The 22,968-nt window shown below is 43.5% G+C and overlaps 1 protein-coding gene and 3 non-coding genes across 4 annotated transcripts; 1 reads left to right on the forward strand and 3 right to left on the reverse strand.

Moving 5' to 3' along the window:
* Positions 1-1,204: 1,204 nt before the first annotated feature.
* On the reverse strand, positions 1,205-1,287 carry TRNAL-UAA. Its single transcript has one exon. It is a non-coding gene; the product is annotated as a tRNA-Leu (tRNA).
* A 380-nt stretch (positions 1,288-1,667) lies between these two features.
* TRNAR-UCU lies at positions 1,668-1,753 on the reverse strand. The gene is given in 2 exon segments: positions 1,668-1,703; positions 1,717-1,753. It is a non-coding gene; the product is annotated as a tRNA-Arg (tRNA).
* Positions 1,754-2,034: 281 nt separating this feature from the next.
* On the forward strand, positions 2,035-2,107 carry TRNAV-UAC. Its single transcript has one exon. It is a non-coding gene; the product is annotated as a tRNA-Val (tRNA).
* A 12,133-nt stretch (positions 2,108-14,240) lies between these two features.
* On the reverse strand, positions 14,241-15,176 carry LOC111149944 (olfactory receptor 4D9-like). The gene has a single exon (XM_022507217.1). It carries the CDS (start codon positions 15,174-15,176, stop codon positions 14,241-14,243), a length of 936 nt encoding a protein of 311 aa, XP_022362925.1.
* Positions 15,177-22,968: the final 7,792 nt, after the last annotated feature.

Raw genomic sequence — 22,968 nt, forward strand, 5'->3', positions numbered from 1 at the left:
CCTCTCCGCGTGCTTTGGCTGAGCAGCGGCATTTTAAATTCCAGTGCTGGTCTTTGAAGAGTCCCGAAGCGTCTTGTGGGTGGCGAATTACGAATAATTAAGTTTCCACTAATCTATTCAACAGGCGTTCATCGAGGGCCTGACGCTCTCCAGCCTTTAGGCAAACTGGGGCTGCAAAGGCCCACTCCTGGTCCTCAGTGCCGCGACAGGACGCGCTACCAGAGGCACCCGATCCAGCTCTCTGACGGTGGGAAACTGACTTTGGCAGCCTTACGCGGCCGACACCAGAAGTAAGAGGCAGTACAGTCTTCCAGGGGGGTGGTGAATCCTGAACTGAGCTATGAATGGTGACGGGGCCCCTGTAGACTGGAAAAGAATTCTACCTGTTACAGGGTACCTTCAACATCTGTATGATGGATCGATCTTTCCTCCTAGAATGTTTCTGCTGGGAGGCAGACATCCCTGTATGTCCCCAGTGCCTGGCCAGTAGCTGACACAGATCAAACTCTCAAAACTGCTGTGGCATGAATGAGGGCCATGGGTCAAGGAATGCTTTTAGTCAAGGTTCCGAGAGCAGAATTTGTTCCTGGGAGTTTTTGTTTAGTGGAGAGAGGAGGGGAACATTCATGTCGAGGTGAATGACTTCGATAAATGGAATAGCTTGGGCTTGAAAAAGTTCTATGCCACCCCCTTGTACTACCCCGTTTTCTTTATGTTAAAGTGCTCATTGCCATCAGAAATTCTGTTTAGTTGCTAATTTATAAACCACCTCTTCCCATCACTGTGTGATGTAAGTGCTGCTGGACAGTAATCTTGTTGGTAAGGACCTTGTCTTTTTTGTTGTTCTTATTTTTTATTTCTTTTACTTAAAGAAAAAAAAAGTTTGCATTCCTATAACCTGAGCGTTTAAAACAGTCGTTGGTGCATAGCAGGATCTTAAGAAATAACTGTTGACTAATTTCAAAGGTTAAAGGTTTTTACTACATAGTGTGTCTCCCCTCGCCCTGTCCCCAAGGTATAGTTTTACACAGACCTTTCATTTCAGTTTTCCAAACCACCAATTCTGAATTTGTTGCTATAGGTTCCGTTTTGGCGAAAACATGAACATTCAGATCCATCCGGAGGTCCCAGACTGTTCACCACCTTTAAGCCTTAGGGAAATTCAGAGAGAATGGTTTTTTTCTGGAAAAGCAGGGATAACCTTTACCAGAAGTGGGGTTCGAACCCACGAGGATATAAATCCATTGGATCTTAAGTCCAACGCCTTAACCACTCGGCCATTCTGGTATCCTTCGTGTTATTGTTTACTTTTATGCAACTTGACCAATACGGAGCTGCTATCGTTTCAAAACAATTAAAAAATTTTATTGCCAACGTAAAAGAACAATATAAGGGAGGAAAAAAAAAATCCCAGTGACATATCACATCATGCTAATTTCTCCACCTTCGGTCACTAGAGACTCTGGGGCGCCCCCCCCCAAAGCCACTGGAAGGCTCAGGTGGCGGGATTCTTACCACCTTCGCACGAGAGGACACAACAGGGAGCTGGGAATGAGTTTCTTTCCTTTCCATCGCGGGGGAGTGGGATGCGGAATTTTAAGTCGGTTAAGGTGTTCTTTTTTTTTTTTTTTCCTTTTACTTCGTCCTTTTCCTTACCAAAACAAAAGCGACTCTGGTGGGACTCGAACCCACAACCTTTGAATACCTTCATCTGTCTAGAAGTCCAATGCGCTATCCATTGCGCCACAGAGCCAGGCACTCGCACCCCTTCCGCGCCGCTTACATCAAGGCAGGCGCGGCTCCTGTCCCGGGACACTCGCCGCGGCCACGCCCGTCTTCCTTCTCAGACAAGCGGTGGAGCGGGTGCTGCCAAGGAGAAGCGTGGGTGGGAGCTGCGCTGGCAAGTCCGAGATCCCTCTGAAAGTGTCTCTCCGTAAGCGACAGCCGGGCAGCAACTCCCAGTCTCGGTCCGCATTGGAAAGGAAAAGGTCTTTGTGTGCAGTTCTTCCACCCTGGAGAGCTCGTGCAGCGCGCGGTTCCATAGTGTAGCGGTTAGCACGTCTGCTTTACGCGCAGAAGGTCCTGGGTTCGAGCCCCAGTGGAACCAGGGGGTTGTAGTTATTTCTTTTAGCGGTATTTTCAGGTTTCCCTTTGCCAGCCAGGTCCTGAATTTTACTCGGGGAAGCGCGAGGCGCTGCGGTTACGCGCCCCGGGCTCGGCGCTGCGCCCGGCCGCGTCGGCCTCAGTCCGGTAGGCGCCCGCGCGGATCCGCCGCCGAGGCTGCCGCCGTGTGGCGCCTCTGGGGAGGTGCAGGCGGTCGACCCGGCGCCAGTCTCAGCGCGCCTCTGCGCCTGCGCCCTGCGGACCACCCTGCAGTCCAGCCTCGCAGTGCCCGCGCGGGGTGTGAGCTCACTTGCTCCTTCCTAATCTCTGCTCCCGCCGTCTTTTAAAAGTTGCTGCCACCACTCAGTGGGGGGATAGTCGGAGTGTTACCTCCCTCCTTTGCTGATTACTCCAACTCCACTGGTCTCATTATTTACTGGAATTAAAAATCTCTTTGAAAAATTATATGTACATGCTACGGAATTCAGAGAGCCCCACGTCTTACAGTGATGCCCCCCTCTGACCAAGCTTTTCTCCTTAACCAAACGACCCGAGCTCTGAGCCTGCTTCTCCACGAGGCCTGTCAACCTCGCCGTGATGACTGGAACAAACAGCAACGCTAACATGGTTTTTAGGCATTCTCAAGGTGACCCTAGGTCCACCGGAAGTGCTGCCTGAGAGAACTGAAGGCTGCCCAATTTACTTTGGTTTCAGCCAACACCTGAGCACAGGACCCCCGTCTCCCAACCTCTGTGGGAAGGCAAAGAGCCTACCTTTTGTTAGAGTTAAGGACCACGTGGGGTTTATGTGGACCAACTCCCCCGTTTCCAGATTTTTTGTAATTTTCGCTTCCCTGACTCTACTGAGCTCCGATCACACCCTCCCCTATTCCTTCATTCTTCTTTAAAATGCCCAGCCACTCTGTACAAATCAGCGCTGAATGCAGTTCATGCTGGACACTTGTCCCTCTTGGAAGAGTGTATTACTGATTAAAATCTGTGCTCTCCCTTTTAACTGGAGTCCAGCTTTCTCTTCAACTCCTCCCAACTTTTAACCACTAGAAGTTTCTTTTGTGACCCTTCAGGGCTAGTCTTTGCATTCTCCAGTACAGGCGTGCCCTTCTTTATTAGCCAATTAGGATTTTCGTACAAAAGATAGCATACCGTAGGTACCATTCCCCTCACCCCAACGATATTCTGGAAATCATTCTATGTCATTCATAAGTCTGCTCATCCTTTCGCTTCCTGTGAATGGATGTATCACAATTGTTTATACCATTTGATGAACCATTACAGACAGTGCTGGTGGTGAGTTTCCTTGTTCAGTGGTTTTGGGGCGGATCAACATAAAGAGTAATAATAGCAAAATCTTGACTAGGTATTTCCCATGTGGCTAGGCAGGAGTATCAGTCGGCTCAGGTAACACTCACGATGATTGTATTATTGTCTAACCCAGTGGGGAGATGAGGAAGAAGCATAGGGAAGGTAAGGGATTGCACAGGATCATACTGGTCGGGGACAGAATAGGGTATCACCTAGGCAGGCAGGGTATTGCCTTTTTGTCTTAGGAAAGGAATTGCTGGGAATATATATGTTATATTTCTGTGAATATTGCTACTTTCACCTCCAAAGGGCTTGGACAATATTATACTCCCACCAATGTGAGAGTGCTTGCTTGACTTCAGTCTCTCTCGGATAAAAAATATTAACAGGCTTTTGGGTCTCTTTGCCTTTTGAAAGGGGAAGATGTTTTAATTTATATGTCTTTCATCAGAGTAAGGTTGACTATTCATGTGCTTAAAAAACATTCTCTTTCCTCCCTATCTTCCTTTTTCCCTACCTCCCTTCCTTCCATCCTACTATCTGTTCTATCCTTTTGTCCAAATTTCTATTATATTGGTAATGTTTTCTTACTGATTTTTAGGTGTTTTTATAAATATAGATTTAGATATATTTCGCAAATGTATTTCCCAGACTTAGCATTTGCCTCTTAATTTTACTTTTGATATTTTGTGCAGAAATTTTAAAACTTTTAACATAGTCAAATTCCTTATCCTTTTGTTTATTTATTTTTGAGGGGGAGATTTAAATTTTCTTTCCTAGAAAATGCTTCCCCATTCTGAGATTATGTTCCAAAAATGATGCTATATTTTCTCCAGCTTATTATTTACTTAAAATTTACCTGTTACACCTTTGGTCCTTATGAAACCTCTATAACTGGGTGCTATGGTCTGAATGTTTATGAGCCCCCAAAACACAGATGCTGAAAGCTAATCCTCAATGTGATGGTGTTGGGGGTGTTGGAAGGTAATGAGAATAATACCCTCATCAGTGGGATTAGTGCCCTTTTATTTATTTATTTATTAAGATTTTCATTTATTTGAGAGAGAAAGAGAGAGAGAATAGCAGGGGAGGAGCAGAGGGACAAGCAGACCCCCTGCTGAGCAGGGAGCCTGATACAGGATTTAATCCCAGGACCCTGAGATCATGACCTGAGCCAAAGGCAGACACTCAACCAACTGAGCCATCCAGACACCCCATGGATTAGTGCCCTTTAAGAGAGTCCCCAGAAAGTTCCCTCATCCCCTCTGCCATGTAGAACAGCAAGAAGACAGTGATCTATGAACCAGTGTTCTTACCAGACCAAATCTGCTAGTGCCTTGATCTTGGACTTCCCAAACTCCAAATCGATGAGATAGATTTCTGCTGCTTATAAGCCACGCAGTCTGTGCTATTTTTGTTATGGCAGCCTGAACGGACTAAGGAACTGTGTAAACTATGCAAGGGCAACAGTAGGCCCCTGTAGAGGGATTTTATAAAGCACTCTGGAAGATTGGGATGAATAAATCAGTCAACTTGTGCTCTCCCTTTTAACATAAATTCCAAAAATTAAAGGTCCTGTCTGTTACATGGTCTTTAGGTTCAAGTTCCTTAATATCCTTTCCTTAGAACTTTCCAGAAGCTCTGCTGGTGCAGGTTTCCCCTCTGATACTCCTTTGGCTCATCAAACCATCTTACTTCTGCTTTTCTGTGTCTCACAGGCTGGTTTCATTCCCTTCTCACAAAGGGCATAGCTTTGGGTGGTCTGGCAGACTATAGAAATTCAGCCTGTAGAGTCCAGATCCAAACTGTGGGTTCAATCCCTGGTTCTGTTTCTCTTGGTTGTGTGACCATGGCATAGTACATAACCTGCTGTGCTGTGTGACATTGGGTTAGTTGCTTAACTGTTCTGTGCCATGATTTCCTCTTCTGTAAAATGAGGATCAAGCTCAGCTTAAGATTCTGGAGAGGATTTAGTAAATTACTGTATGTAAAGCATTTCAATGAAATGCACATAGCAAGCATTTAACAAATGACATCTATCATCATCATTATTATTACTGATTTGGTAGATTAATCTGGTAAGTTTAGGGAGAATAACATGGTTCTCTCATAGGGACATTTTTAAAAAATGGTAAGTGCTAAGAACATCAGCTCTTCATTTACTGGCCTCTCTTCTAGGCTTGCAGGGTTGATGTAGGAAAGAAATTAGGATTCAAAGCCGACAGCCAAGAAAGAATTCTTGAGAGTCTTTGGTGCAAAAAGGTGGTTTTATTAAAGCATGGGGACAGGACCAGTGGACAGAAAGAGTTGCATTGGGGTCATGAAGAGTGGCCCATTATGTACTTTCAGGTTGAGGAGGAGGGTTAGGGGTAGTATAAGCCTCCCAGGTATTTTGGAAACAAGGTTTACAGGATCTTGAGGGGGCTAGCTATTGTTAGGAAAGATCATTTGTTACTGTTTAGTAAAAACTCAGGCATGAAACCCCTCAGATATATATCAGTGGGTCATATGTTTGGAGGATGATTGCCAATATGCATCTGGGGTCATAGAGGTGGAGATAAAGGAAGTTTCCAAAGACAATTTTATAGACTTACAAGGTATTGGGGATTGGGCTAAGATTGCCTTCTGCCCTTAGCAAAGTATCAACATCTAGACAGTTGAGTTCCTAGAGGAATGTCACTCTCTCTGTTTCAAGGACTTGTCAGTGGGCTATAGGGAGCAGGGAAATTTAATAATTTTACTTCTACTTTTGTTTCTTACATCACAAGTGACAGTCTTCTCCCTCTGTCTCTTCACGTTGTCTGTCCTCCATCTGCATCTTTGGGTCCAAGTTTCCCCTTTTCATGAGGGCACCGTTGTATGGCACGAGGGCCCACCCTAATGGCTTCATGTTAATATGATTATCTCTATCACAACCCCGTCTCCAAACAGGGTTGTGTTCTGAGGTCCTGGGGGTTAGGACTCCAACAGATGAATTTGTGGGAGGGGGGACACCAGCCATGGCATAACTTGTCCAAAGCAGAACATGCAGTGTTGCCCAGAAACAGGATCTGCCCTGTATTTCCCTTCTTGGTGAGCCATCTGCTACCCCAGCACCCCACCCTAGCCAGAGGCCCAGTACTTTTCCCATTTCCTTACCCCCCCATCCATCCACACCAGAGCTGGCAGATTCTTTTCTCTGTACCCGTTTCTCCCCTGTTCCACCCAGCTCAGGTCTCACTCATCTCCTCCTTGGAGGGCCAGGCGGCATCCCCGTCTCCAGTCCTGTGCTTCTCAAAGGGACTAGAGCGACTTCTCTAAAATGCAAATGGCACATCCCCCTTCCCCTGTCCACCCTCTGAGATGTGGTCTCCCTCTCCAGCCTGCCCCTCATCTCATTTCTTTCTTCCCTGGTGCCTGGGGTGCCTTTCCTGGTGCTTCTCCCCACTTCTCACTGTCATCTTTGAAAAGCAGCTACTCCAATCCTTGACAGTTTGGAGACACTTCTGTCTGCTTTCCTGACTTCAGCCTGGGCATCTGCGCAGCTGGAAACCCCTTCCGGTCCCCATTCAGTTCTGGGCATTAAGGACCATGAGGTCAGGGCATCTTGTTAATTCTTCTCTCTTCCCCTCCCCCAGCCCCAGGTACTGTTAAAGGAAAAATCATTCTGACACTTCTTAAAACAATAAGAAAGACTATTCAGGCCCATTGCCGTATGTGTCAAGACTGTTGCCATAGGGGACAGAGACTGGGCTCAATTCTGAATACAGTAAAGTCAGCTGGAGACCTACAGCCATGGAGCAGGGCTGGGGAAGGGGATGAGTGGAAAATTACTAAGCAGAGACATCCAGATCAGGGGATTCTCAGTAAACTGACATCACAAGATTCTTGGTGAAGGTGGGGCAGGGTGATCCAATGTCAAAAGCAGGGAATGAGGAATTTGATGTGATATTGATCAAAGGTGATCAGATGCCAGGAGTGGGGAGAGTCTCGCTAAACTGACTCTGCAGGATGGTTGGGAGCTCTGGGTTGAAGAGAGGTTGGGGGCAAGTGCAGGTGTAGAGAAGAGGAGGGGGCTCTTGGGAGCCTGGGTCAAAGTCTGGCCAAAAGAGAGGCTTTGCTGGCACCCCACCCAGTTCCCAGTCTGTAGCAGGCCCATGATTCATGTGCATTGCTTTTAATGTATTTCTGAGTCGTAAAAGGCCTTTAGAATGGTGGCGTCTTAAAATTTTACTCTTCTTGTGAGTTAAATTTAATTCAGTTTCTTTTGTAACTTTTCCGCCAAAGAGGAAGCTCAGCCTTTTTGGAGTTTGTCTTTAGAGATTTTCAAACAGAGCACCCACTTTGCAGAGGAATGTCTTGTCAGAAATCTCTATATTTCAAGCTTCAAAAAGACAGGGTTTATTATAGGCCTGAAACTATCAGGTATTTTTTCTAGAAGATATAAGAGAAAACCGTTGTGACCACTGTTTAGGCAAAAAATTCTTACATAGGACACAGAAAGTGTCCCTAAAATAAACAATGAATTTAACTTCATCAAAATGTAAAAACAAACAAACAAACTTCAACTTGTCTAAAAATACTCTTAAAGGAAAAGACATATCACAGACTGGAAGAAAAATATTTGCCAAAGGCTTATCTGGTAAGTCTTGTATTGAGAATTTATTAAAAAGGTCTCTTATGATGTCTTATGATAAGAAAACAAAGAACCTCATACAAAAATGGTCAGAGATCTGAACAGACTTTTCACCAAAGATGATATACACATGGTAGGCAAAGGCACCAAAAGATGCTCGACGTTATTAGTCATTCCGAAAATGGACAGTAAAATTACACTACACACTTGTTAGCATACGTAAAAAACAAAAACTTAACGCTAACAATGCCAAGCGCTGACAAGAATGAGGAGTAACTAGAGTTCTCGAATGTTGCTGGTAGGAATGCAAATGCTATCGCCACTTAGGAAAAGAATTTAGAAATTTCTATAAAAGTAAACACACTTATTTTTACCAGCAATTCTACTTCTAGGTATTTATCTAAGAGATAGGAAAGCGTACATTTACACAAAGATCTATGTGTAAATATTTATAACAACTTCAATCATAAATTCTCCCAAAACTGGAACCTAACGACATGTCCTTGACTGGAGAAGAGATAAGCAGACGGTGGTACCAGCCAGGCCCTGGAAACCCATCAGCAAGAGAAAGGAATGAGCTTCCGGTGCACACAGGAACATGGATGGATCCATTTCAAAAGCGTTATGCTGAGTGAGAGAAGCCATAAAGAAAAGACTACGTGATAAAGGATTGTGTGGTTATGACTTTCTGGAAAAGGAAAAGTTATAGGCACGGAAGACAGACCAGAGATAGCATTCTGGAAGCGTGAGCAGAATTTGACATAATGTCCCAAGATCTCACACAGCAGAGGACATTTTTGCCTGTGCAGGAAGAGGGTAGTGTGAGCATGAGGCAGCTTTCTGAGGCGATGGAAACACTCAGTATCTTGATTTTAATGGCTGTTATGTGACTTTCTATCTTAGTCAAATCTCATTGAACTATACACCTTAAAATGGTGAATATCCTGTGTATAAATCAGACCTCAATGAACAAAAAAGGTCGGGTTTATAGCACGGTGCAGGCTTTCAATATGAAAACAGAATCAACAAACAATAAAGAACTACTTGTTGGAAGAAGGGTGGAATGAAGTAAAAACTGGATTTCGGGTTGATATCGATAAGTTTTTTTTTTTTTTAAATTTATTTATTTGAGACCTAGAGAGAGCACACAGGAGGGGCAGAGGGAGGGGAGAAGCAGACTCCCCATTGATCAGGAAGCCCCACACGAGTCTCAAAAGGGGCTCAATCCCAGGACCGTGGGATCATGACCTGAACTGGAGACAGATGCTTAACCCTCTGAACCACCCAGGTGCCCCAAGGTTGATAGCAATTTTATGTGAATATAATTTTGTGGGTAATTTTTGCGATCTTTTTCCATTTCTTGGGGGATAGTTGGACAATAGAAGCTGATGATACAGCAGGCTGAGTCACAGGTGTAACAAACCTCCAGATACAGAAGGGGTCTCTATGCAATTGTGTTTAAAGACTCAGAAAAAAAAAAGATTCTTCAGTCATAATTTTTAAGAAGAAAAAAAATCACTTTGTGGGGGGTGAGGAGAAGGAATATGGTTTCAGGGCATCAGAAGCTCTACATCATTTTTCGGGCTATCCATGGGAAACGAGAAGTGAGACAGACTAAGTCAGAATTGCACAGCAACTTAGTGGCTGCCCAGTGTAACTTGAGAACTAGCAGTTTGGAGAGCACGCTAGTCCCCCCTCATCCTGAGAGTCAGGGGTGAGCAGGGCGGGAAGGCAGGGTAGAAAGTATAGAAAAAATCAGACACAAAGAAAAGATGAGGGGGAGGAGAGGAAGAGAGAAACAGCGGAAGCCTAGAGAGAAGGAAAAGAAGATGGAGGAGGAGGAAGGCAGGAAGAGGAGGAGAAAGAAGAGAAAAAGGAGGAGAAAGGAAACGTCACTGTGAGGGGAGGTGTCCAGTGTTCTTTGCAATTACTTCCGGTGTCACTCATTGGTGTTAGTTTTTAACCAGCTTGCCTCTGAGCTTTCTGTCTTCAGGGCTGACCTCTCTTTTGACTAGTTGTATATTAAACAGAATGTAAACAATAACTGCTTTAAAATGGTTTGGTGCCAATTTTCATTTCTTTAGCCAAAGTAAGTGTTGCCTTTGACCTCAGTTCTTTCTCAAAGGCACATGGTTTTACAAAGTGACTTTTCCGTGCCATGAGGTTGTTCAACACATGGGGCTGAGGAGAATGTGAAAGCCCTGTTCCTTTGGGAGCTCTGCCATCCCCTGTTTTCGTGGACTTTCAGCCTGCTGCAGTCTCCTGGTTTATCCAGGCCCACGGACCCCCAGGGTTTGGAACATGGCTCCTTGTAGTGGCTTCTTCCTGTCCCCTGAGTGCTGACATTGTGCAGAGGTAGTAAAAAAGGGACCGGAGCAGGGTCTGAGGGTTTGGTAACTGGAACTGATGGCTCGGAGGCTTCACAAAGTCCAGCCAGAGAATAGGTCCCTGCCCAGTGGTTTCCAGGCTCTTTTCACTGAAGTACATGCTAACATCTGTGTTTTATTTACATCAAGATGGCTATACTCAAGTCCATATCCAAAATAAAGGTTTGGGGAATTAGTGCTTTTTTATTATTTGAAGGATTCTGTGCTTTCTTATTCTCCCCTAGACGATTCAATTTCATTAACAACAACAACAACAAAAATGCGTGTGCAGACCTACTGATGGCACACGCATTAATATTTCTGCGGAAATAGGAAAACACTGACCTGGAGCTGGGCCCCCAGAGTGTGGTGAGACAAACGCTGCTCCCAGCAGGACCACCCAGCAGTGGGTGGTTCCTGGTATCCCTGACAACTCTTGAATCTCCCAGAGATGGTGCCTGAGACTTTGCATTTTAACTACACGGCTAGGCGATTCTATGCTCACCCAGGTTTGGGAACCACTGGCCCTGGGGGAGCACATAAGCTGCTCCTAGCAGAGGTTTCCAACTCTGATCTGTGGAGCCCTGAGAACTAGCACGGATGCCCCTCGGGGAGACATCTACTGAGCTGCTCCTCCTGATCTGCGTAAAAGTTCATGTGCCAAGTCGTTTCTGCGTCTCAAAGAAAGATCTGAAATTTGGGGGAAAGAAAATGCATGTGATAAGGGTTTTGAGTCTTCATCTCTAGAAATAAAAATCTCAGTTAAGTTCTGTCTGCCAAAGGGAGAATCACGGAAAGGGAATGGCTCCCTTTAGTGGTAAGGGAACGTTACAGAACACTTTGCTTCATAGACACTGGTCCTAATTCAAGGGGAGCCTCTTTAGAAATGCAGCTTCCCAATGTGGGAGATACTGAATAGTTTAGCAAAAACTTAAGAATCGTGTATTAGAATCCATATGTTGAAAGATTGTTGTCAAACAAGGCATGCTTATCACCTCCAAGGAGAAGAAACTTTTTTTCTTGGGAAATGGATTTTAATGTATACCACTTGTCTCTAGAGTACCCTAGTCTTTTTTTTTTTTTTTAAGATTTTGTTTATTTATTTAGAGCGAGAGTACAAGCAGAGGGAGGGTCAGAGGAAGAAGGAGAGAGAGAATCTCAAGCAAAATCCATGCTCATTGTGGAGCCAGACGTGGGGCTTGATCTCAAGATTGAGATCATGATCTGAGCAGAAATCGAGTTGGCCACTTAACCAACTGAGCTATCCAGGTGCTCCTAAAGCATCATAGTCTTAGGGTGCCTGGCTGGCTCGGTGGGAAGAGTATGTGACTCTTGATCTCTGGGTTGTGAGTGCGAGTCCTAGGTTGGGTATAGAGATTATCTAAATAAATAAAGAAATCTTAAAAAAAATTTAAGTACGGGGGGCACTCTGCCTTTGGCTCAGGTCATGATCTCAGGGTCCTGGGATCGAGCCCTGCATTGGGCTGTCTGCTCAGTGGGGAGCCTGCCTCCCCCTCCCTCTCTGCCTGCCTCTCTGCCTACTTGTGATCTCTGTCTGTCAAATAAATAAAATCTTAACAAACAAATAAAGTACCATAGCCTTTTAGGAACACTATAATCAATTAATTGTCTTATAAAAATATGTGTATGTGTGTGTGTGTATTTTAAAATGAACTACATGCTATATATTTTTTTCTTGTACTGAGGAGTCTATATGTAAGCACGAATATGTGTATAGACAGGAGACACACATACACACAAACATATTTTTTTTCTTGTGAATCCTCAATTCATTATTTGCCTTCAGAAAATAAAGACTAAATGCTAAAAAAAAGTATAAGGAAAGGAAGTTTAATTTTTAAGAAAATCTTGACTTTTTTAAAAATAAAAATGATTTGTAAGTGGTGGTAGAAGATGAAGAAAATAGGTGAAGGGGATTAAGAGTTACAAACTTCTGGGGTTATAGAATGAATAAGTCACTGAGATGAAAAGTACGGTGTAGGGAATACAGTCAATAGTATTGTAATCACCTTGCATGGTGTCAGGTGGAGAGTACACTTATTCTGGTGAGTGCGGTTAACGTACAGAATTGTGGAATCACTGTGCGGTGTATCTGAGACTAATATAACATTGCATATCAGTCATGCTTAAATAATAACAATGTTAAAAAATGATTTACAAGGAAGAAAATATCTACTACTGTTGACAAAAGAACATACTGGTTAGGGCAGAATATGATTCTGTATTCTGGTTCAAAGGGAAGTTGGAACTGTTCTTGCTGTTATTGATATGTGAGTGATTAGATATAAAAGTCAAGGCTGAAGTAAAAACTGAGGTGAATGGTTTTAATTCTAGGCAGGAGGTCATAATCAGCCCCAAAGAAGCAAATGCAGATTTTTCAAAAGATCTTCCGACTTTAGTAAAGCACCTGTGAGTCAAGGATCTGGCATTAGGCTTTGCTGTGTGGAATGTTCCATCCTTCTGTACCTGGGTCTCCTGGGCTACCTTTGACAGCCTGGGCTTGGACTCACCCCTCATATCCACACACTGCAGCTTTCCTGTTCTATATCTCCTCTAGGAGGACACCTGGTGCCTTTGACTAGTCCAATAAACCAATCCCCTGAGAGGTACCACTGAGGATAAACTCAGAGATGCCCCCTCTCCACCATCACCACCAGCAGCTTGCTATGACCATCCAGAGATATATCTAACTTCCAAAGTGGTGGCATTCTATCTAACTTAACCCTATGAGTTATGTCTAACTTACGAAATATTCCACGAGCAGGGATATGGGGCCAGCACCAAGGGAGGAACACAAGGCCATGATAGAGATGTTTGGAATTGGCTGTATTTTGGAGCAGGTTTCCCTAGCTTGCATTTTTCTCAGAATCAGGCTATATATATGGCTCCTTACTTCCCTTACTTCACACATCTATCAGAGACTGCATGGGAGATAAGACTGAGATCCAAATGCAATCCAAATTTTAGCTAACTACCAATTTCATCTATTTGTTTGACAAATTAACAGGTTGTCAGAAGACCAACTCAAATATGACATTGTTTTCTGTTCTCTTAAAAAGGAAGCCTGGATAATGAAAAGTCATTTATTCTTCAGCCTTTGCTTCTTGTGGACTCGAGTCAGGCACATTCCAGCAATGGGCACAGGATAGGATTCCTTTCTCTGGAGGGCTGGCTGGGAATGAATGGCTGGAAAATGATGTTGAAATTCTTAGAGGGGCCTGAAGCCTAAGGTATCTACTCCTTGGTCCGATGAAGACATGCAAGCACCTTTCGTAAAACAACAATAGAGGAGAAATTTTTATGGATGAGCTTATTTCAGACCTTAGAAAATCCAGGATGAGGCAGCAGGACTAGGGAAACATGCACTTAGCTGAGGCTCAGATATCTCAGATCTAGCTATGCCTCTGCCATTCATTAGCTAGGGAAACTTTGATAAAGCATGAAACTTACCTCAGCTTCATAGTCTTAGGGTGCCTGGCTGGCTCAGTGGGAAGATTATGTGACTCTTGATCCCTGGGTTGTGAGAGGTAACTTTCTCTCAGACCTTATTTCCTCACCTGTAAAGCTCACCTGAGGTGTTTGGGTGATGTAATCTTTGGAGTCTCATTAAGAGCTGACAATTTATGGGTCTGAGACTCTTAGTTGTCAACAATCTCACCAAGATAAAACCTTTCAGAAAAGATTATTTCAGGCCACCCTTATTAAAGGATGCTGCTGAGGCACAAAGGGAGAACTTCGGTCTCAAGATGGTCTTCTACTGTGTTGTGAGGAAATACTTTTCAGTTTTCACTTTCAATCTAGATTTCATAGCATCTATTCTTTTTTGGAAGGTCCAAGTCTTCTCCTCAGTCTCCTCATGGATGACTTCATCTCCTGGTTCCTCAGGGTGTAGATCATGGGGTTCAGGACAGGGATGATGACCGTGAAGGTGATGGAGACGGCTCTGTCCATGGGGAGGGCAGTGAAGGGCCGGGCATAGACATAGATGCAGGGCACAAAGTGCAGGGTCACCACAGTGATGTGGGAGGTGCAGGTAGAGATGGCTTTCCTTCTGCCCTCCCCAGTGTGAGACCTCAGCATCATCAAGATGACTGTGTAGGACACAAGAAGGAAGACAAACCATAGTGTAGAGATCAAACCATTGTTGGAAATCATTAAGACCTCAAGAGCAAAGGTGTTGGTGCAGGCGAGTTTGAGGACCTGGGGGACATCGCAGTAGAAGCCATCAACGACATTGGGTCCACAGAAGGGGAGGGGCAGCAACAGGGAAATCTGCACGATGGAGTGGACAAAGCCCCCCACCCAGGAGGCCACAATGAGGGCAGTGCATCGCCCTCTACTCATGATGGTCACATAGTGCAGGGGCTTGGAGATGGCCATGTAGCGATCAAAGGCCATGACAGAGAGAGAAAAAATGTCTGCCCCACCGAGAAGGTGGAAGAAGAACATCTGAGTGATGCAACCATTGAAGGAGATGGTCTTTGTCCTTGACAGAAGGTCCACGAGGACCTTGGGAGCAGTGATGGAGGAGAAGCAGATGTCCAAGACTGAGAGATTGCGGAGCAGGAAGTACATGGGGGTGTGAAGGCGGGACTCACAGGTCACGGTGACCATGATGAGGATGTTTCCCATCACAGTTGACATGTACACCAAAAATAACAAAGGAAATAAGAGCAAACTCAGCTCTCGGGACTGGGTCAGTCCTTGAAAAATAAATTCTTTCACTCTGGTGTAATTTCCCTGCTCCATTGTATCATATTTTTTCTTCTTCAACTACCTGGGGAGAAAATAAGAGTGGATTTCCAAGGGAGGTAATTAATCAAAGCACTGAAATCAGCATGCTATTAAATTCTTATTAAAAATTTTTACAGTTGCATAATTTTAATATTCTATATCCTTCTTGAAAAGCCACTAGGTGGTCTGAGAAGTGAGGAGAACAGTTTTGTTTTGCAATGAATACTCCTGTATCTAATTGTTAGGAAGTTGGAAACACACGGGAGAAGTATAAAACACAGTCTCATGGAAGCTTAGAGAATCTTCTCTCATACTGTTCCACAGTAGACAATTTGGCATAGTCTGTGCAAAATTTGATAGTACTTGATGATCAGCACTGTTAAGACAAGAAAAAGTTTCCAGTTTGCTTTCCCCCCAGGACAAACAGGTTTGCAGCTGCTAACACGATTTGAGCACATGCTGCTTTTGTTTTCAGTTTTTCTTCTCCTTGGTGTCTTCTTCTCTTTTGTCCATGGGACTTGGCAAGTGATAGCTACAGTCCCTGCTCCTCATAATTGCCTTGGCAAAGACTTTATCACCCGGGTCACCGGACAAATGTCTTTTTCTTAGGCTCACTCCCTTCTCATCACCTATACTTGGGTGGCACTTCCTCTCACCTCGCTATTTGCCAAAGCTTCAGTTTTGTGCAAAAATCACAGATTTTAGAACCAGTAGATCTGAATTTGAATATAGAATCTGTATTAATTGAGTAGGTAGCTCATTCATAGCTGACTCTGAGTTTCTGTTTATCATCAGTGAAAGTGGGTATAATCATGTTTGTGTCATAGGGCTGTGAAGTTTGAATGTATTTGTTTCATTCTTTAACCTGAGTTTCTTTAACCTGCAGACCACAGGTCCCTTCACACAGCTGCTGCTGGCATTTTCCAGGGCCCGTCTTCTCTATCGCATTATTTGGGAGATGCTGTTATGCTTTTCCTACGAAAGATAGTTTTTTGAAATAATTACAATGAGGACCAAATGTAGCATTTAAAAAGCAGATATGTCCATACAATAGAGTATTATTCAGTTCTAAAAAGAAATGAGCTGTCGAGGCCGTGGGAACAGAGAGGAACCTTAAATGCATATTGCTAAGTGAAAAAAAGGCCATCTGAAAAGGTACACACTGTATGACTCCAACTATATGACATTTTGGAAAAGGCAAACTGTAGTAGAAAGATTAACGGTTACCAAGGGCTGGGGTGTGCAGGTGGGGAGGGATGAGTAGGTGAAGCAGAGGGGATTTTTAGGGATTTTTATACATGGCATCATGCATGTGTCAAATCCACAGAACAGACAACACTAAGAATGAACCCTAATACAAACTAAGGACTTTAGTTAATAAATAAAGAGAATATCTACAGTAAGCACTGCTTTAGGCGGCTTTTGCAGTTTTGTCAACTGCTTACAATAAAATCGCCCTTTGTAGCTTGCTCTCTCTTAAAAAAAAAATCAGCTTTGTTAAGGAGTAACTTGTGTATAATAAACTGTACATATTTAAGGGGCACAATTTGATGCACAGACACACGAGCACACCTCAAAATGAAATGACCTCATTAAAGGTCCCAAACTCGAATCCCTACCTGTGAAGCCATCCCTACAATTAGGATAAGGAATATCTCCATTCACTCCCTGAGCTCTGGAGAACTGTGGAATTCTTGGCACATAATGACTCTGCCCAAACCTCTGCACCAAGACAGGACCCAAGTTTATCAGGCGCTGGGGCAGCAGAGGGCTGCGTCCTCAGGATGTCCCCAGCCTCCTGTTAAAACGCCTACCTGAGAAAGCACAGAGCTGCCAGGAGAATTTACTGTCTGTTCCAGCTGACATGTGGACATATAGGCCCCTGACCTCCCTTTCTCAGAGCATTTACTAAAAAGGGCTTGCAATCATGAACATGGATTTCTTGCAATGCAGTTTTTCTCAGGCACCTGAGAACTGTTCCTTTGAACGTGCTCATCAGGAAGAACCAGCCTCTGTCTCCTTGTCTATGCGAGGTCAGAATCCTGACTTCCCTAACTGCTGGCTAGCAGACAGAACAGAACTAGTCTCAGAGATGCTGCCCGGCCCCTTGCCATCATTCTCTTCCCCGACCCTCTCCTTTTGCTCATTGCTGTCCAGAATGCCTGCTGTTACCGTTGTGCAAATGAAGATGGAACTCACTTTTTCCCCAGCTCCAAGTACTTACTGGTCCTTGTCATCACTTAAACTAATGTCTGGCACTGTTCGGGTCTGACACTGCATTGTGCTCCTTCCCTCAGTATTCCGTCCACACTGACGCCAGGCCAGGCCTGCTGTGCGGGATGGGGCTCTCTGCTCTCACTGGACTTTCTCTCTCATTTTCTCTTCAGAACAGAGCTGCTCCTTCACTAACTTTCTGTTCTCTTTCCTTTGAAGCCCAAGCCACAAACACTCATTTTCTAGGCTTTCTGCCAATGATCTATTGACCCATCAGTAACTCTCAGAGAATTTCATTGCCTTCAAATCTTTTTTGTTTTTAAAAGGGCCAGACATCTTCTTCAGAGTAAAGATTTTTTAAAAAATCTTAAAAATAAAATGATCGAAACACATGTAGTGTTTTAGAGAAAGCACAGAGGATTTTGTTTTATTTTGAACTATGGCATGGAGTAATGTGGTGCAGAGGAAGTACACCAGGTTGGGGACAGGCGCTCCAGTTGCCTTCATGGATCGACAGTGGAATCCTTAAAGGCAGTGAACTCCAGGAAGGTCAGTCCTATCATCAATGAAATGGGAGCATTTGCTGCCTTAAGTCCTTTTGAAAGTAGGCGAGGTCTGCACAGCACAGAACAATATTAAGTGGACCCATTGATCTGGGTAATTTCTAGGCCTTTGGAGCTTTAATGCTGAATTATTCTAAATAATATAGCCTCAATTACCTTATGACTAGTCAAGACTGTATGTTCTGCCCATTGCCTACCAACAGTTAATAATCCCAATTAACCTCAGATTGTTTCTTGATATTTAACTATAAGCTGACTGGTGGTGGCAAGAAAAATTGCTGATATCAAGAATTCTCAGGGGCAGTTGGTCGTAGCTGTTGAGAGAATGGGCTTTGAAACCCACATGCATGAGGTTCTGTGCAGATGTTAGTCATGAGCATGACCAAGTCATCAAAATCATCAAGAAATACTCCAAATGTGCTCTTCTGAACACCAAAAGGTGCTCCTCTGTGCACAAAAGGGATGTGGAACTAGGAACCTAACACATGGAGAATGGGAGGATGACAGAGAGCCCCAGTGTATGGATATGTCTGCTTGGAACAAAAAAGAAGAAAGAAAACAGACAAGTGTCATTTATACGTTGGATTTTGTTTTTGTTTTTGGCAAGAACAAACTCAAGATCCCAAAGTTATTCTTCAGAATCTTGTCTGGGTAGAGCCACCTTAATAAATCAGGCTTACTGAGTGGCATGGAATCTCCAGCTTGGGGGAAACCCCAGCCCCACTGTCTAGCACACATTGCTGCTCCCCTTTCCATCTCTTTACAACTGAATTCTCTGTATGCTCTTCAAGCCACCTTCCTTGTATCAAAGAATGTGTTCCTCTTCTCATCATCACTATGGCTTCTAGCTTTAATATACATAATAGAATATACAGGAGCATTGTTAATATTCAACACACTTTTGTAATTCACAGTGACATTTCAAAATTGCCGGGGCATGGCCCCATATGCACAGATACACGAGCACACCTCAAAATGAAATGACCTCATTAAAGGTCCCAAACTCGAATCCCTACCTGTTGCAAGTAGAGCTGGCCATTTGGCTGCATACACTGACCTTAGGAGACACTAACTGTCAAGGAATATTCTCCTTTAAGGCAGATATGCATCTGAGGGTTGGTTGGGTCAGGATCTTCTTTCTTCTTGTCAGAGGCAAAGGGCAGCTCCAAGAATCGTCTCTGTGTGGTACTACCATAGTTCTATCATGCTGCCTTGTGGTGCCTCTGACATGAGTACTGGTCTCAGCCCCAGAACTGGCAGAAGCTCACCAAAGGGAATTATTGTTGGATGTGGCTGCTAACTCAAATAGCCAGACTTTCCTTTTGGGACGAAGCTCCCTGGAGTGTTATTAAGAACTCATGCAGTGGAGGACACACTTTGGTTTTGCAGCTTTCCTAATGTAGGGGAGGAGATGAATCCTCCTAGACCTTGGGCTTAGAGCCCAAATATCTTTGCCTGAAGGGCTCACAGGGGACAAACAGGAGTCCACCTCCTTAAGAGGTAGGAACTCAGGGAAAATGAACAGAATTCCCAGTAGAGTGTATTTCAGCCCAATTTTCCCCAATTTTTTCCCAACTCATTCCAATTTTTTTCTTTCTAGGCCGATGGTTTGCTTGTTGTCCTATTGATATGCATCAGAAGCATCATAAAGATTGGGAAATGCATTTCTCCTTGTTTTCCACCAAACTTCTCATATGAAGAGGGGATATAAGCAAATAAAAGATATGTTGGTACTATTCATTCATCAAATATCCAATTGCAAAATATTTATTGAGCATCTACCATGCTCTGGGCCCTATGATTCCAGAGGTCCTAAAAGCAGAAAGTTGCAATTTGCTTCTCATCTCATTCCCTATATCATTTTTGAAACCTTGTCTCTCACCATAGATCTATGGATGGTCTCACTTGGACATTGCATACCTCCAACTGAAAATGTCTACAGTAGGGGTGCCTGGCTCGTTGAATTGGTAGCTCCTGTGACTCTTGATCTTGGGGTTGTGATTCAAGCCCCATGCTGGTTGTAGAGAGTACTTAAAAATAAAATATTTTTAAAAAGTTGATCTGAGGGGTGCCTGGCTGGCTCAGTCTGAGGAGTATGTGACTCTTGCTCTTGGGGTCGTGAGTTTGAGCCTTGCATTGGGTGTAGAGATTACTTAAATAAATAAACAAAAAAAAATTTCAAAAATTAAAAAGTTGATCTGATCTCATTTGATCTGATCATTGTTATTAATAAGTAAATTCTTCTATTGCTGTAGCTGGCAGTATTATCTGCTTGTCCCAAGGGCTCAGTAGCTCTGAATCACCTCTGACATTCCTTACTACCCATTTTCTTTTGTCTCTTGTAACCTTTTCTGAATAAATTAATTTTTAGGTTTCTTTCATAATTTTCAATAGTTTTTCATAATTTACTTCTAGAATTTGCCAGTCCTGGCCCTGATATTCATGCTTTTGTGCAATCCCCTCCTCTTGTGTGTGGAGGGAATTTAGTGACTTGCTTCTAATGAATAGAGTACAGCAAAAGTGATAGGATGTCACTTTCAAAATTAGGCTATAAAAGACTGACTTCTAGGGGCACCTGGATGGCTCAGTGGGTTAAAGCCTCTGCCTTCAGCTCAGGTCATGATCCCAGGGTCCTGGGATTGAGCCCCACATCAGTCTCTCTGCTCCGTGGGGAGCCTGCTTCCTCCTCTCTCTCTGCCTGCCTGTCTGCCTACTTGTGATCTCTGTCAAATAAATAAATAAAATATTAAAAAAAAAGACTGACTTCTATCCTGCTGCACACTCTTTTGCCTTGATTGTTCACTCTGATGAAGTAGGCTGCCATGTTGGAGGGGTCCACATGGAAACAACCTGAGGATGGGCTCCAGCCAACAGCCTATAGGGAACTGAGGCCCTCATCCCAATAGCTCATGGTTCTGGCCAGCAATCCTATGAGTGAGCTTGGAAGTAGATCCTTCCCCAGTGAACCTTGAAATGAGACAATAGTTCCCTGCTGACACATTGACTATCACCTTGTGAGAGACCCTGAAGCAGAAGATTTAGCTAAGCCTTGCCTGGTTCCCAACACACACAAACTGTGTTGTTTTAAGCCACTAAGTTTTGGGGTAATATGTTATGGAGTAAGAGGTCACTAACCCAGTGCTGAACTGAAAGTCTTCTTTATTGAATAAGAGCTATGTTGAGAACTCTTTCAAACTTGAAAGAGTTTGAGTTTCTCAGAGAAATCCAGAATGACAAGATCACTCCTAAACTAGCTGGTTTGCATATATTGATATGTTTACTTGCTTAAAAAATACCTTGGGAATTTAAAATCAACCTTCCTTACATAGAAAAAAAGTCACAGATGGTAGGACCAAGCATATGTAACCTGTGTAGGATAAGCTAGAATCAGTTTATTTGTAATAGTTACCTAAGGTTACGGCTCTACCTGGAGAAAAATATAGATTAATCCAAGTAATTATGTGATGTCATATTGCAAGAGAAGTAAATTTAATGGTGCTTTCATGAATTCAATTGCTTTTCCCCACTGTGTTTGATCAGGTTGTTTTGCATGTCTAAACAGTCCAAGTGGAGCTTCATGGGCACATTTTGCTGCGTTGCTATCATTTGTAGTATCTTGTACTGGGGAACATAAACTCTGATTGTACACATCTTTGGTTACTTAAAAATCCACCCAGTCACAAAGGTTTTGCTTAAGGTGAAGTCTACATAGAGGTAGAAAATAAAAAAGAGGCATCATTGTGAAAAGTACCTAAGATCTGTAGAACAGTGATGCCAGAGCAAAGATGGAACCAGGTAGTATATGGTCATTTGGTCTGAAGATGAATCTAGCCTAAGACAAATTTATGTCTTTATTGGAATTTTAATGCTTGGAGAAGTGTGTCTAATATTGAAAAATAATTCAGAATATTTTTGAGTGGTAAGAACAGAACAGAACATAGAAAAGGACAATCAACAAAGAAAAAGACAATCATCTCTGTAGGAGCTTCTAATGTATTAGTAAATGTTTGTTTACAATTAGCTGGCAACTGTAGGGTTAAGTGAAGGTTGTCTTCTCTAAGGGTGTCTACTAAGCCAATCTTCTCTGGGCACTTTACTCCAGTGTTTTAGCTTTTGGGACCTGATATTTCAGTTTACTGTCACTCTAATTTCCAGGATTACCTTTACCTTGATTACCTTCCCCTTCCTTTAAATTAAATTTCCTTTCCCCAAATTTCCTCCATTTTGGTTTGGTTCTCTGTATATTCCAAGGGTCCAGCAGTACTTCCAGCACATCTACACATTAAGAGAATCCTCTTAGAGACAAAGTCTAGTCTTTGTGATCTAATCCATTTGTGATTTCCTAGCACAGAATAATAGGTGTGGAAGAGATCATTAGAGTTCACCATTTTTCATGTTCTCCTTTTCTTTCTAGGAATAGAGCTAGATTACATTCTCCAGATTCCCTTGCAGTGAAATGGGATTATATGACCAAGGGCTGGTCAATGGAATGTAATCAGAAGTGGATAGTACCACTCTAAGGACTGGCCAATAATGACCCTTCCCTCTCCCCACAATTCTTTACAACATTTTTTAAGGATTTATTTATTTATTTGAGAGAGAGAGAGAGAGAAAGAGAGAGAGAGCATGCATGCCCACGAGTGGGGAGAGGGGCAGAAGGAAAGGGAAAGGGGAAGCAGATTCCCTGCTGAGCATGGAGCCCCATCCAGGGTTCAATCTCATGACCCTGAGATCACAACCCCAGCTGAAACCAACAATTGTACACCCAACAAACTGAGCGACCCCAGTGCCCCCCTGAGTTCTTCAGATTAAGGGGATTCTTAATCCTCTCTCCCTTTCTCCATTTGCTGGATGAATGGGGAGAGATTCTTAGGCTCTTGGGAAAGGTGGAGCCCAAGGTGGAAGAAGCCTGTCTCTCTAAATGATGCATGGAACAGCTCTTTCTAAAGACCAGCATTGGCCTGTGCCATGAGCATCAAATAAATTTTTACTCCAGGTATTAAGTACTTTGGTTTTGAATATTTTTGTCA

This window comes from Enhydra lutris, unplaced genomic scaffold (genome assembly GCF_002288905.1).
Source record: "Enhydra lutris kenyoni isolate GAN:26980312 unplaced genomic scaffold, ASM228890v2 scaffoldscaffold22, whole genome shotgun sequence".
Taxonomy (NCBI): Eukaryota; Metazoa; Chordata; class Mammalia; order Carnivora; family Mustelidae; genus Enhydra; species Enhydra lutris.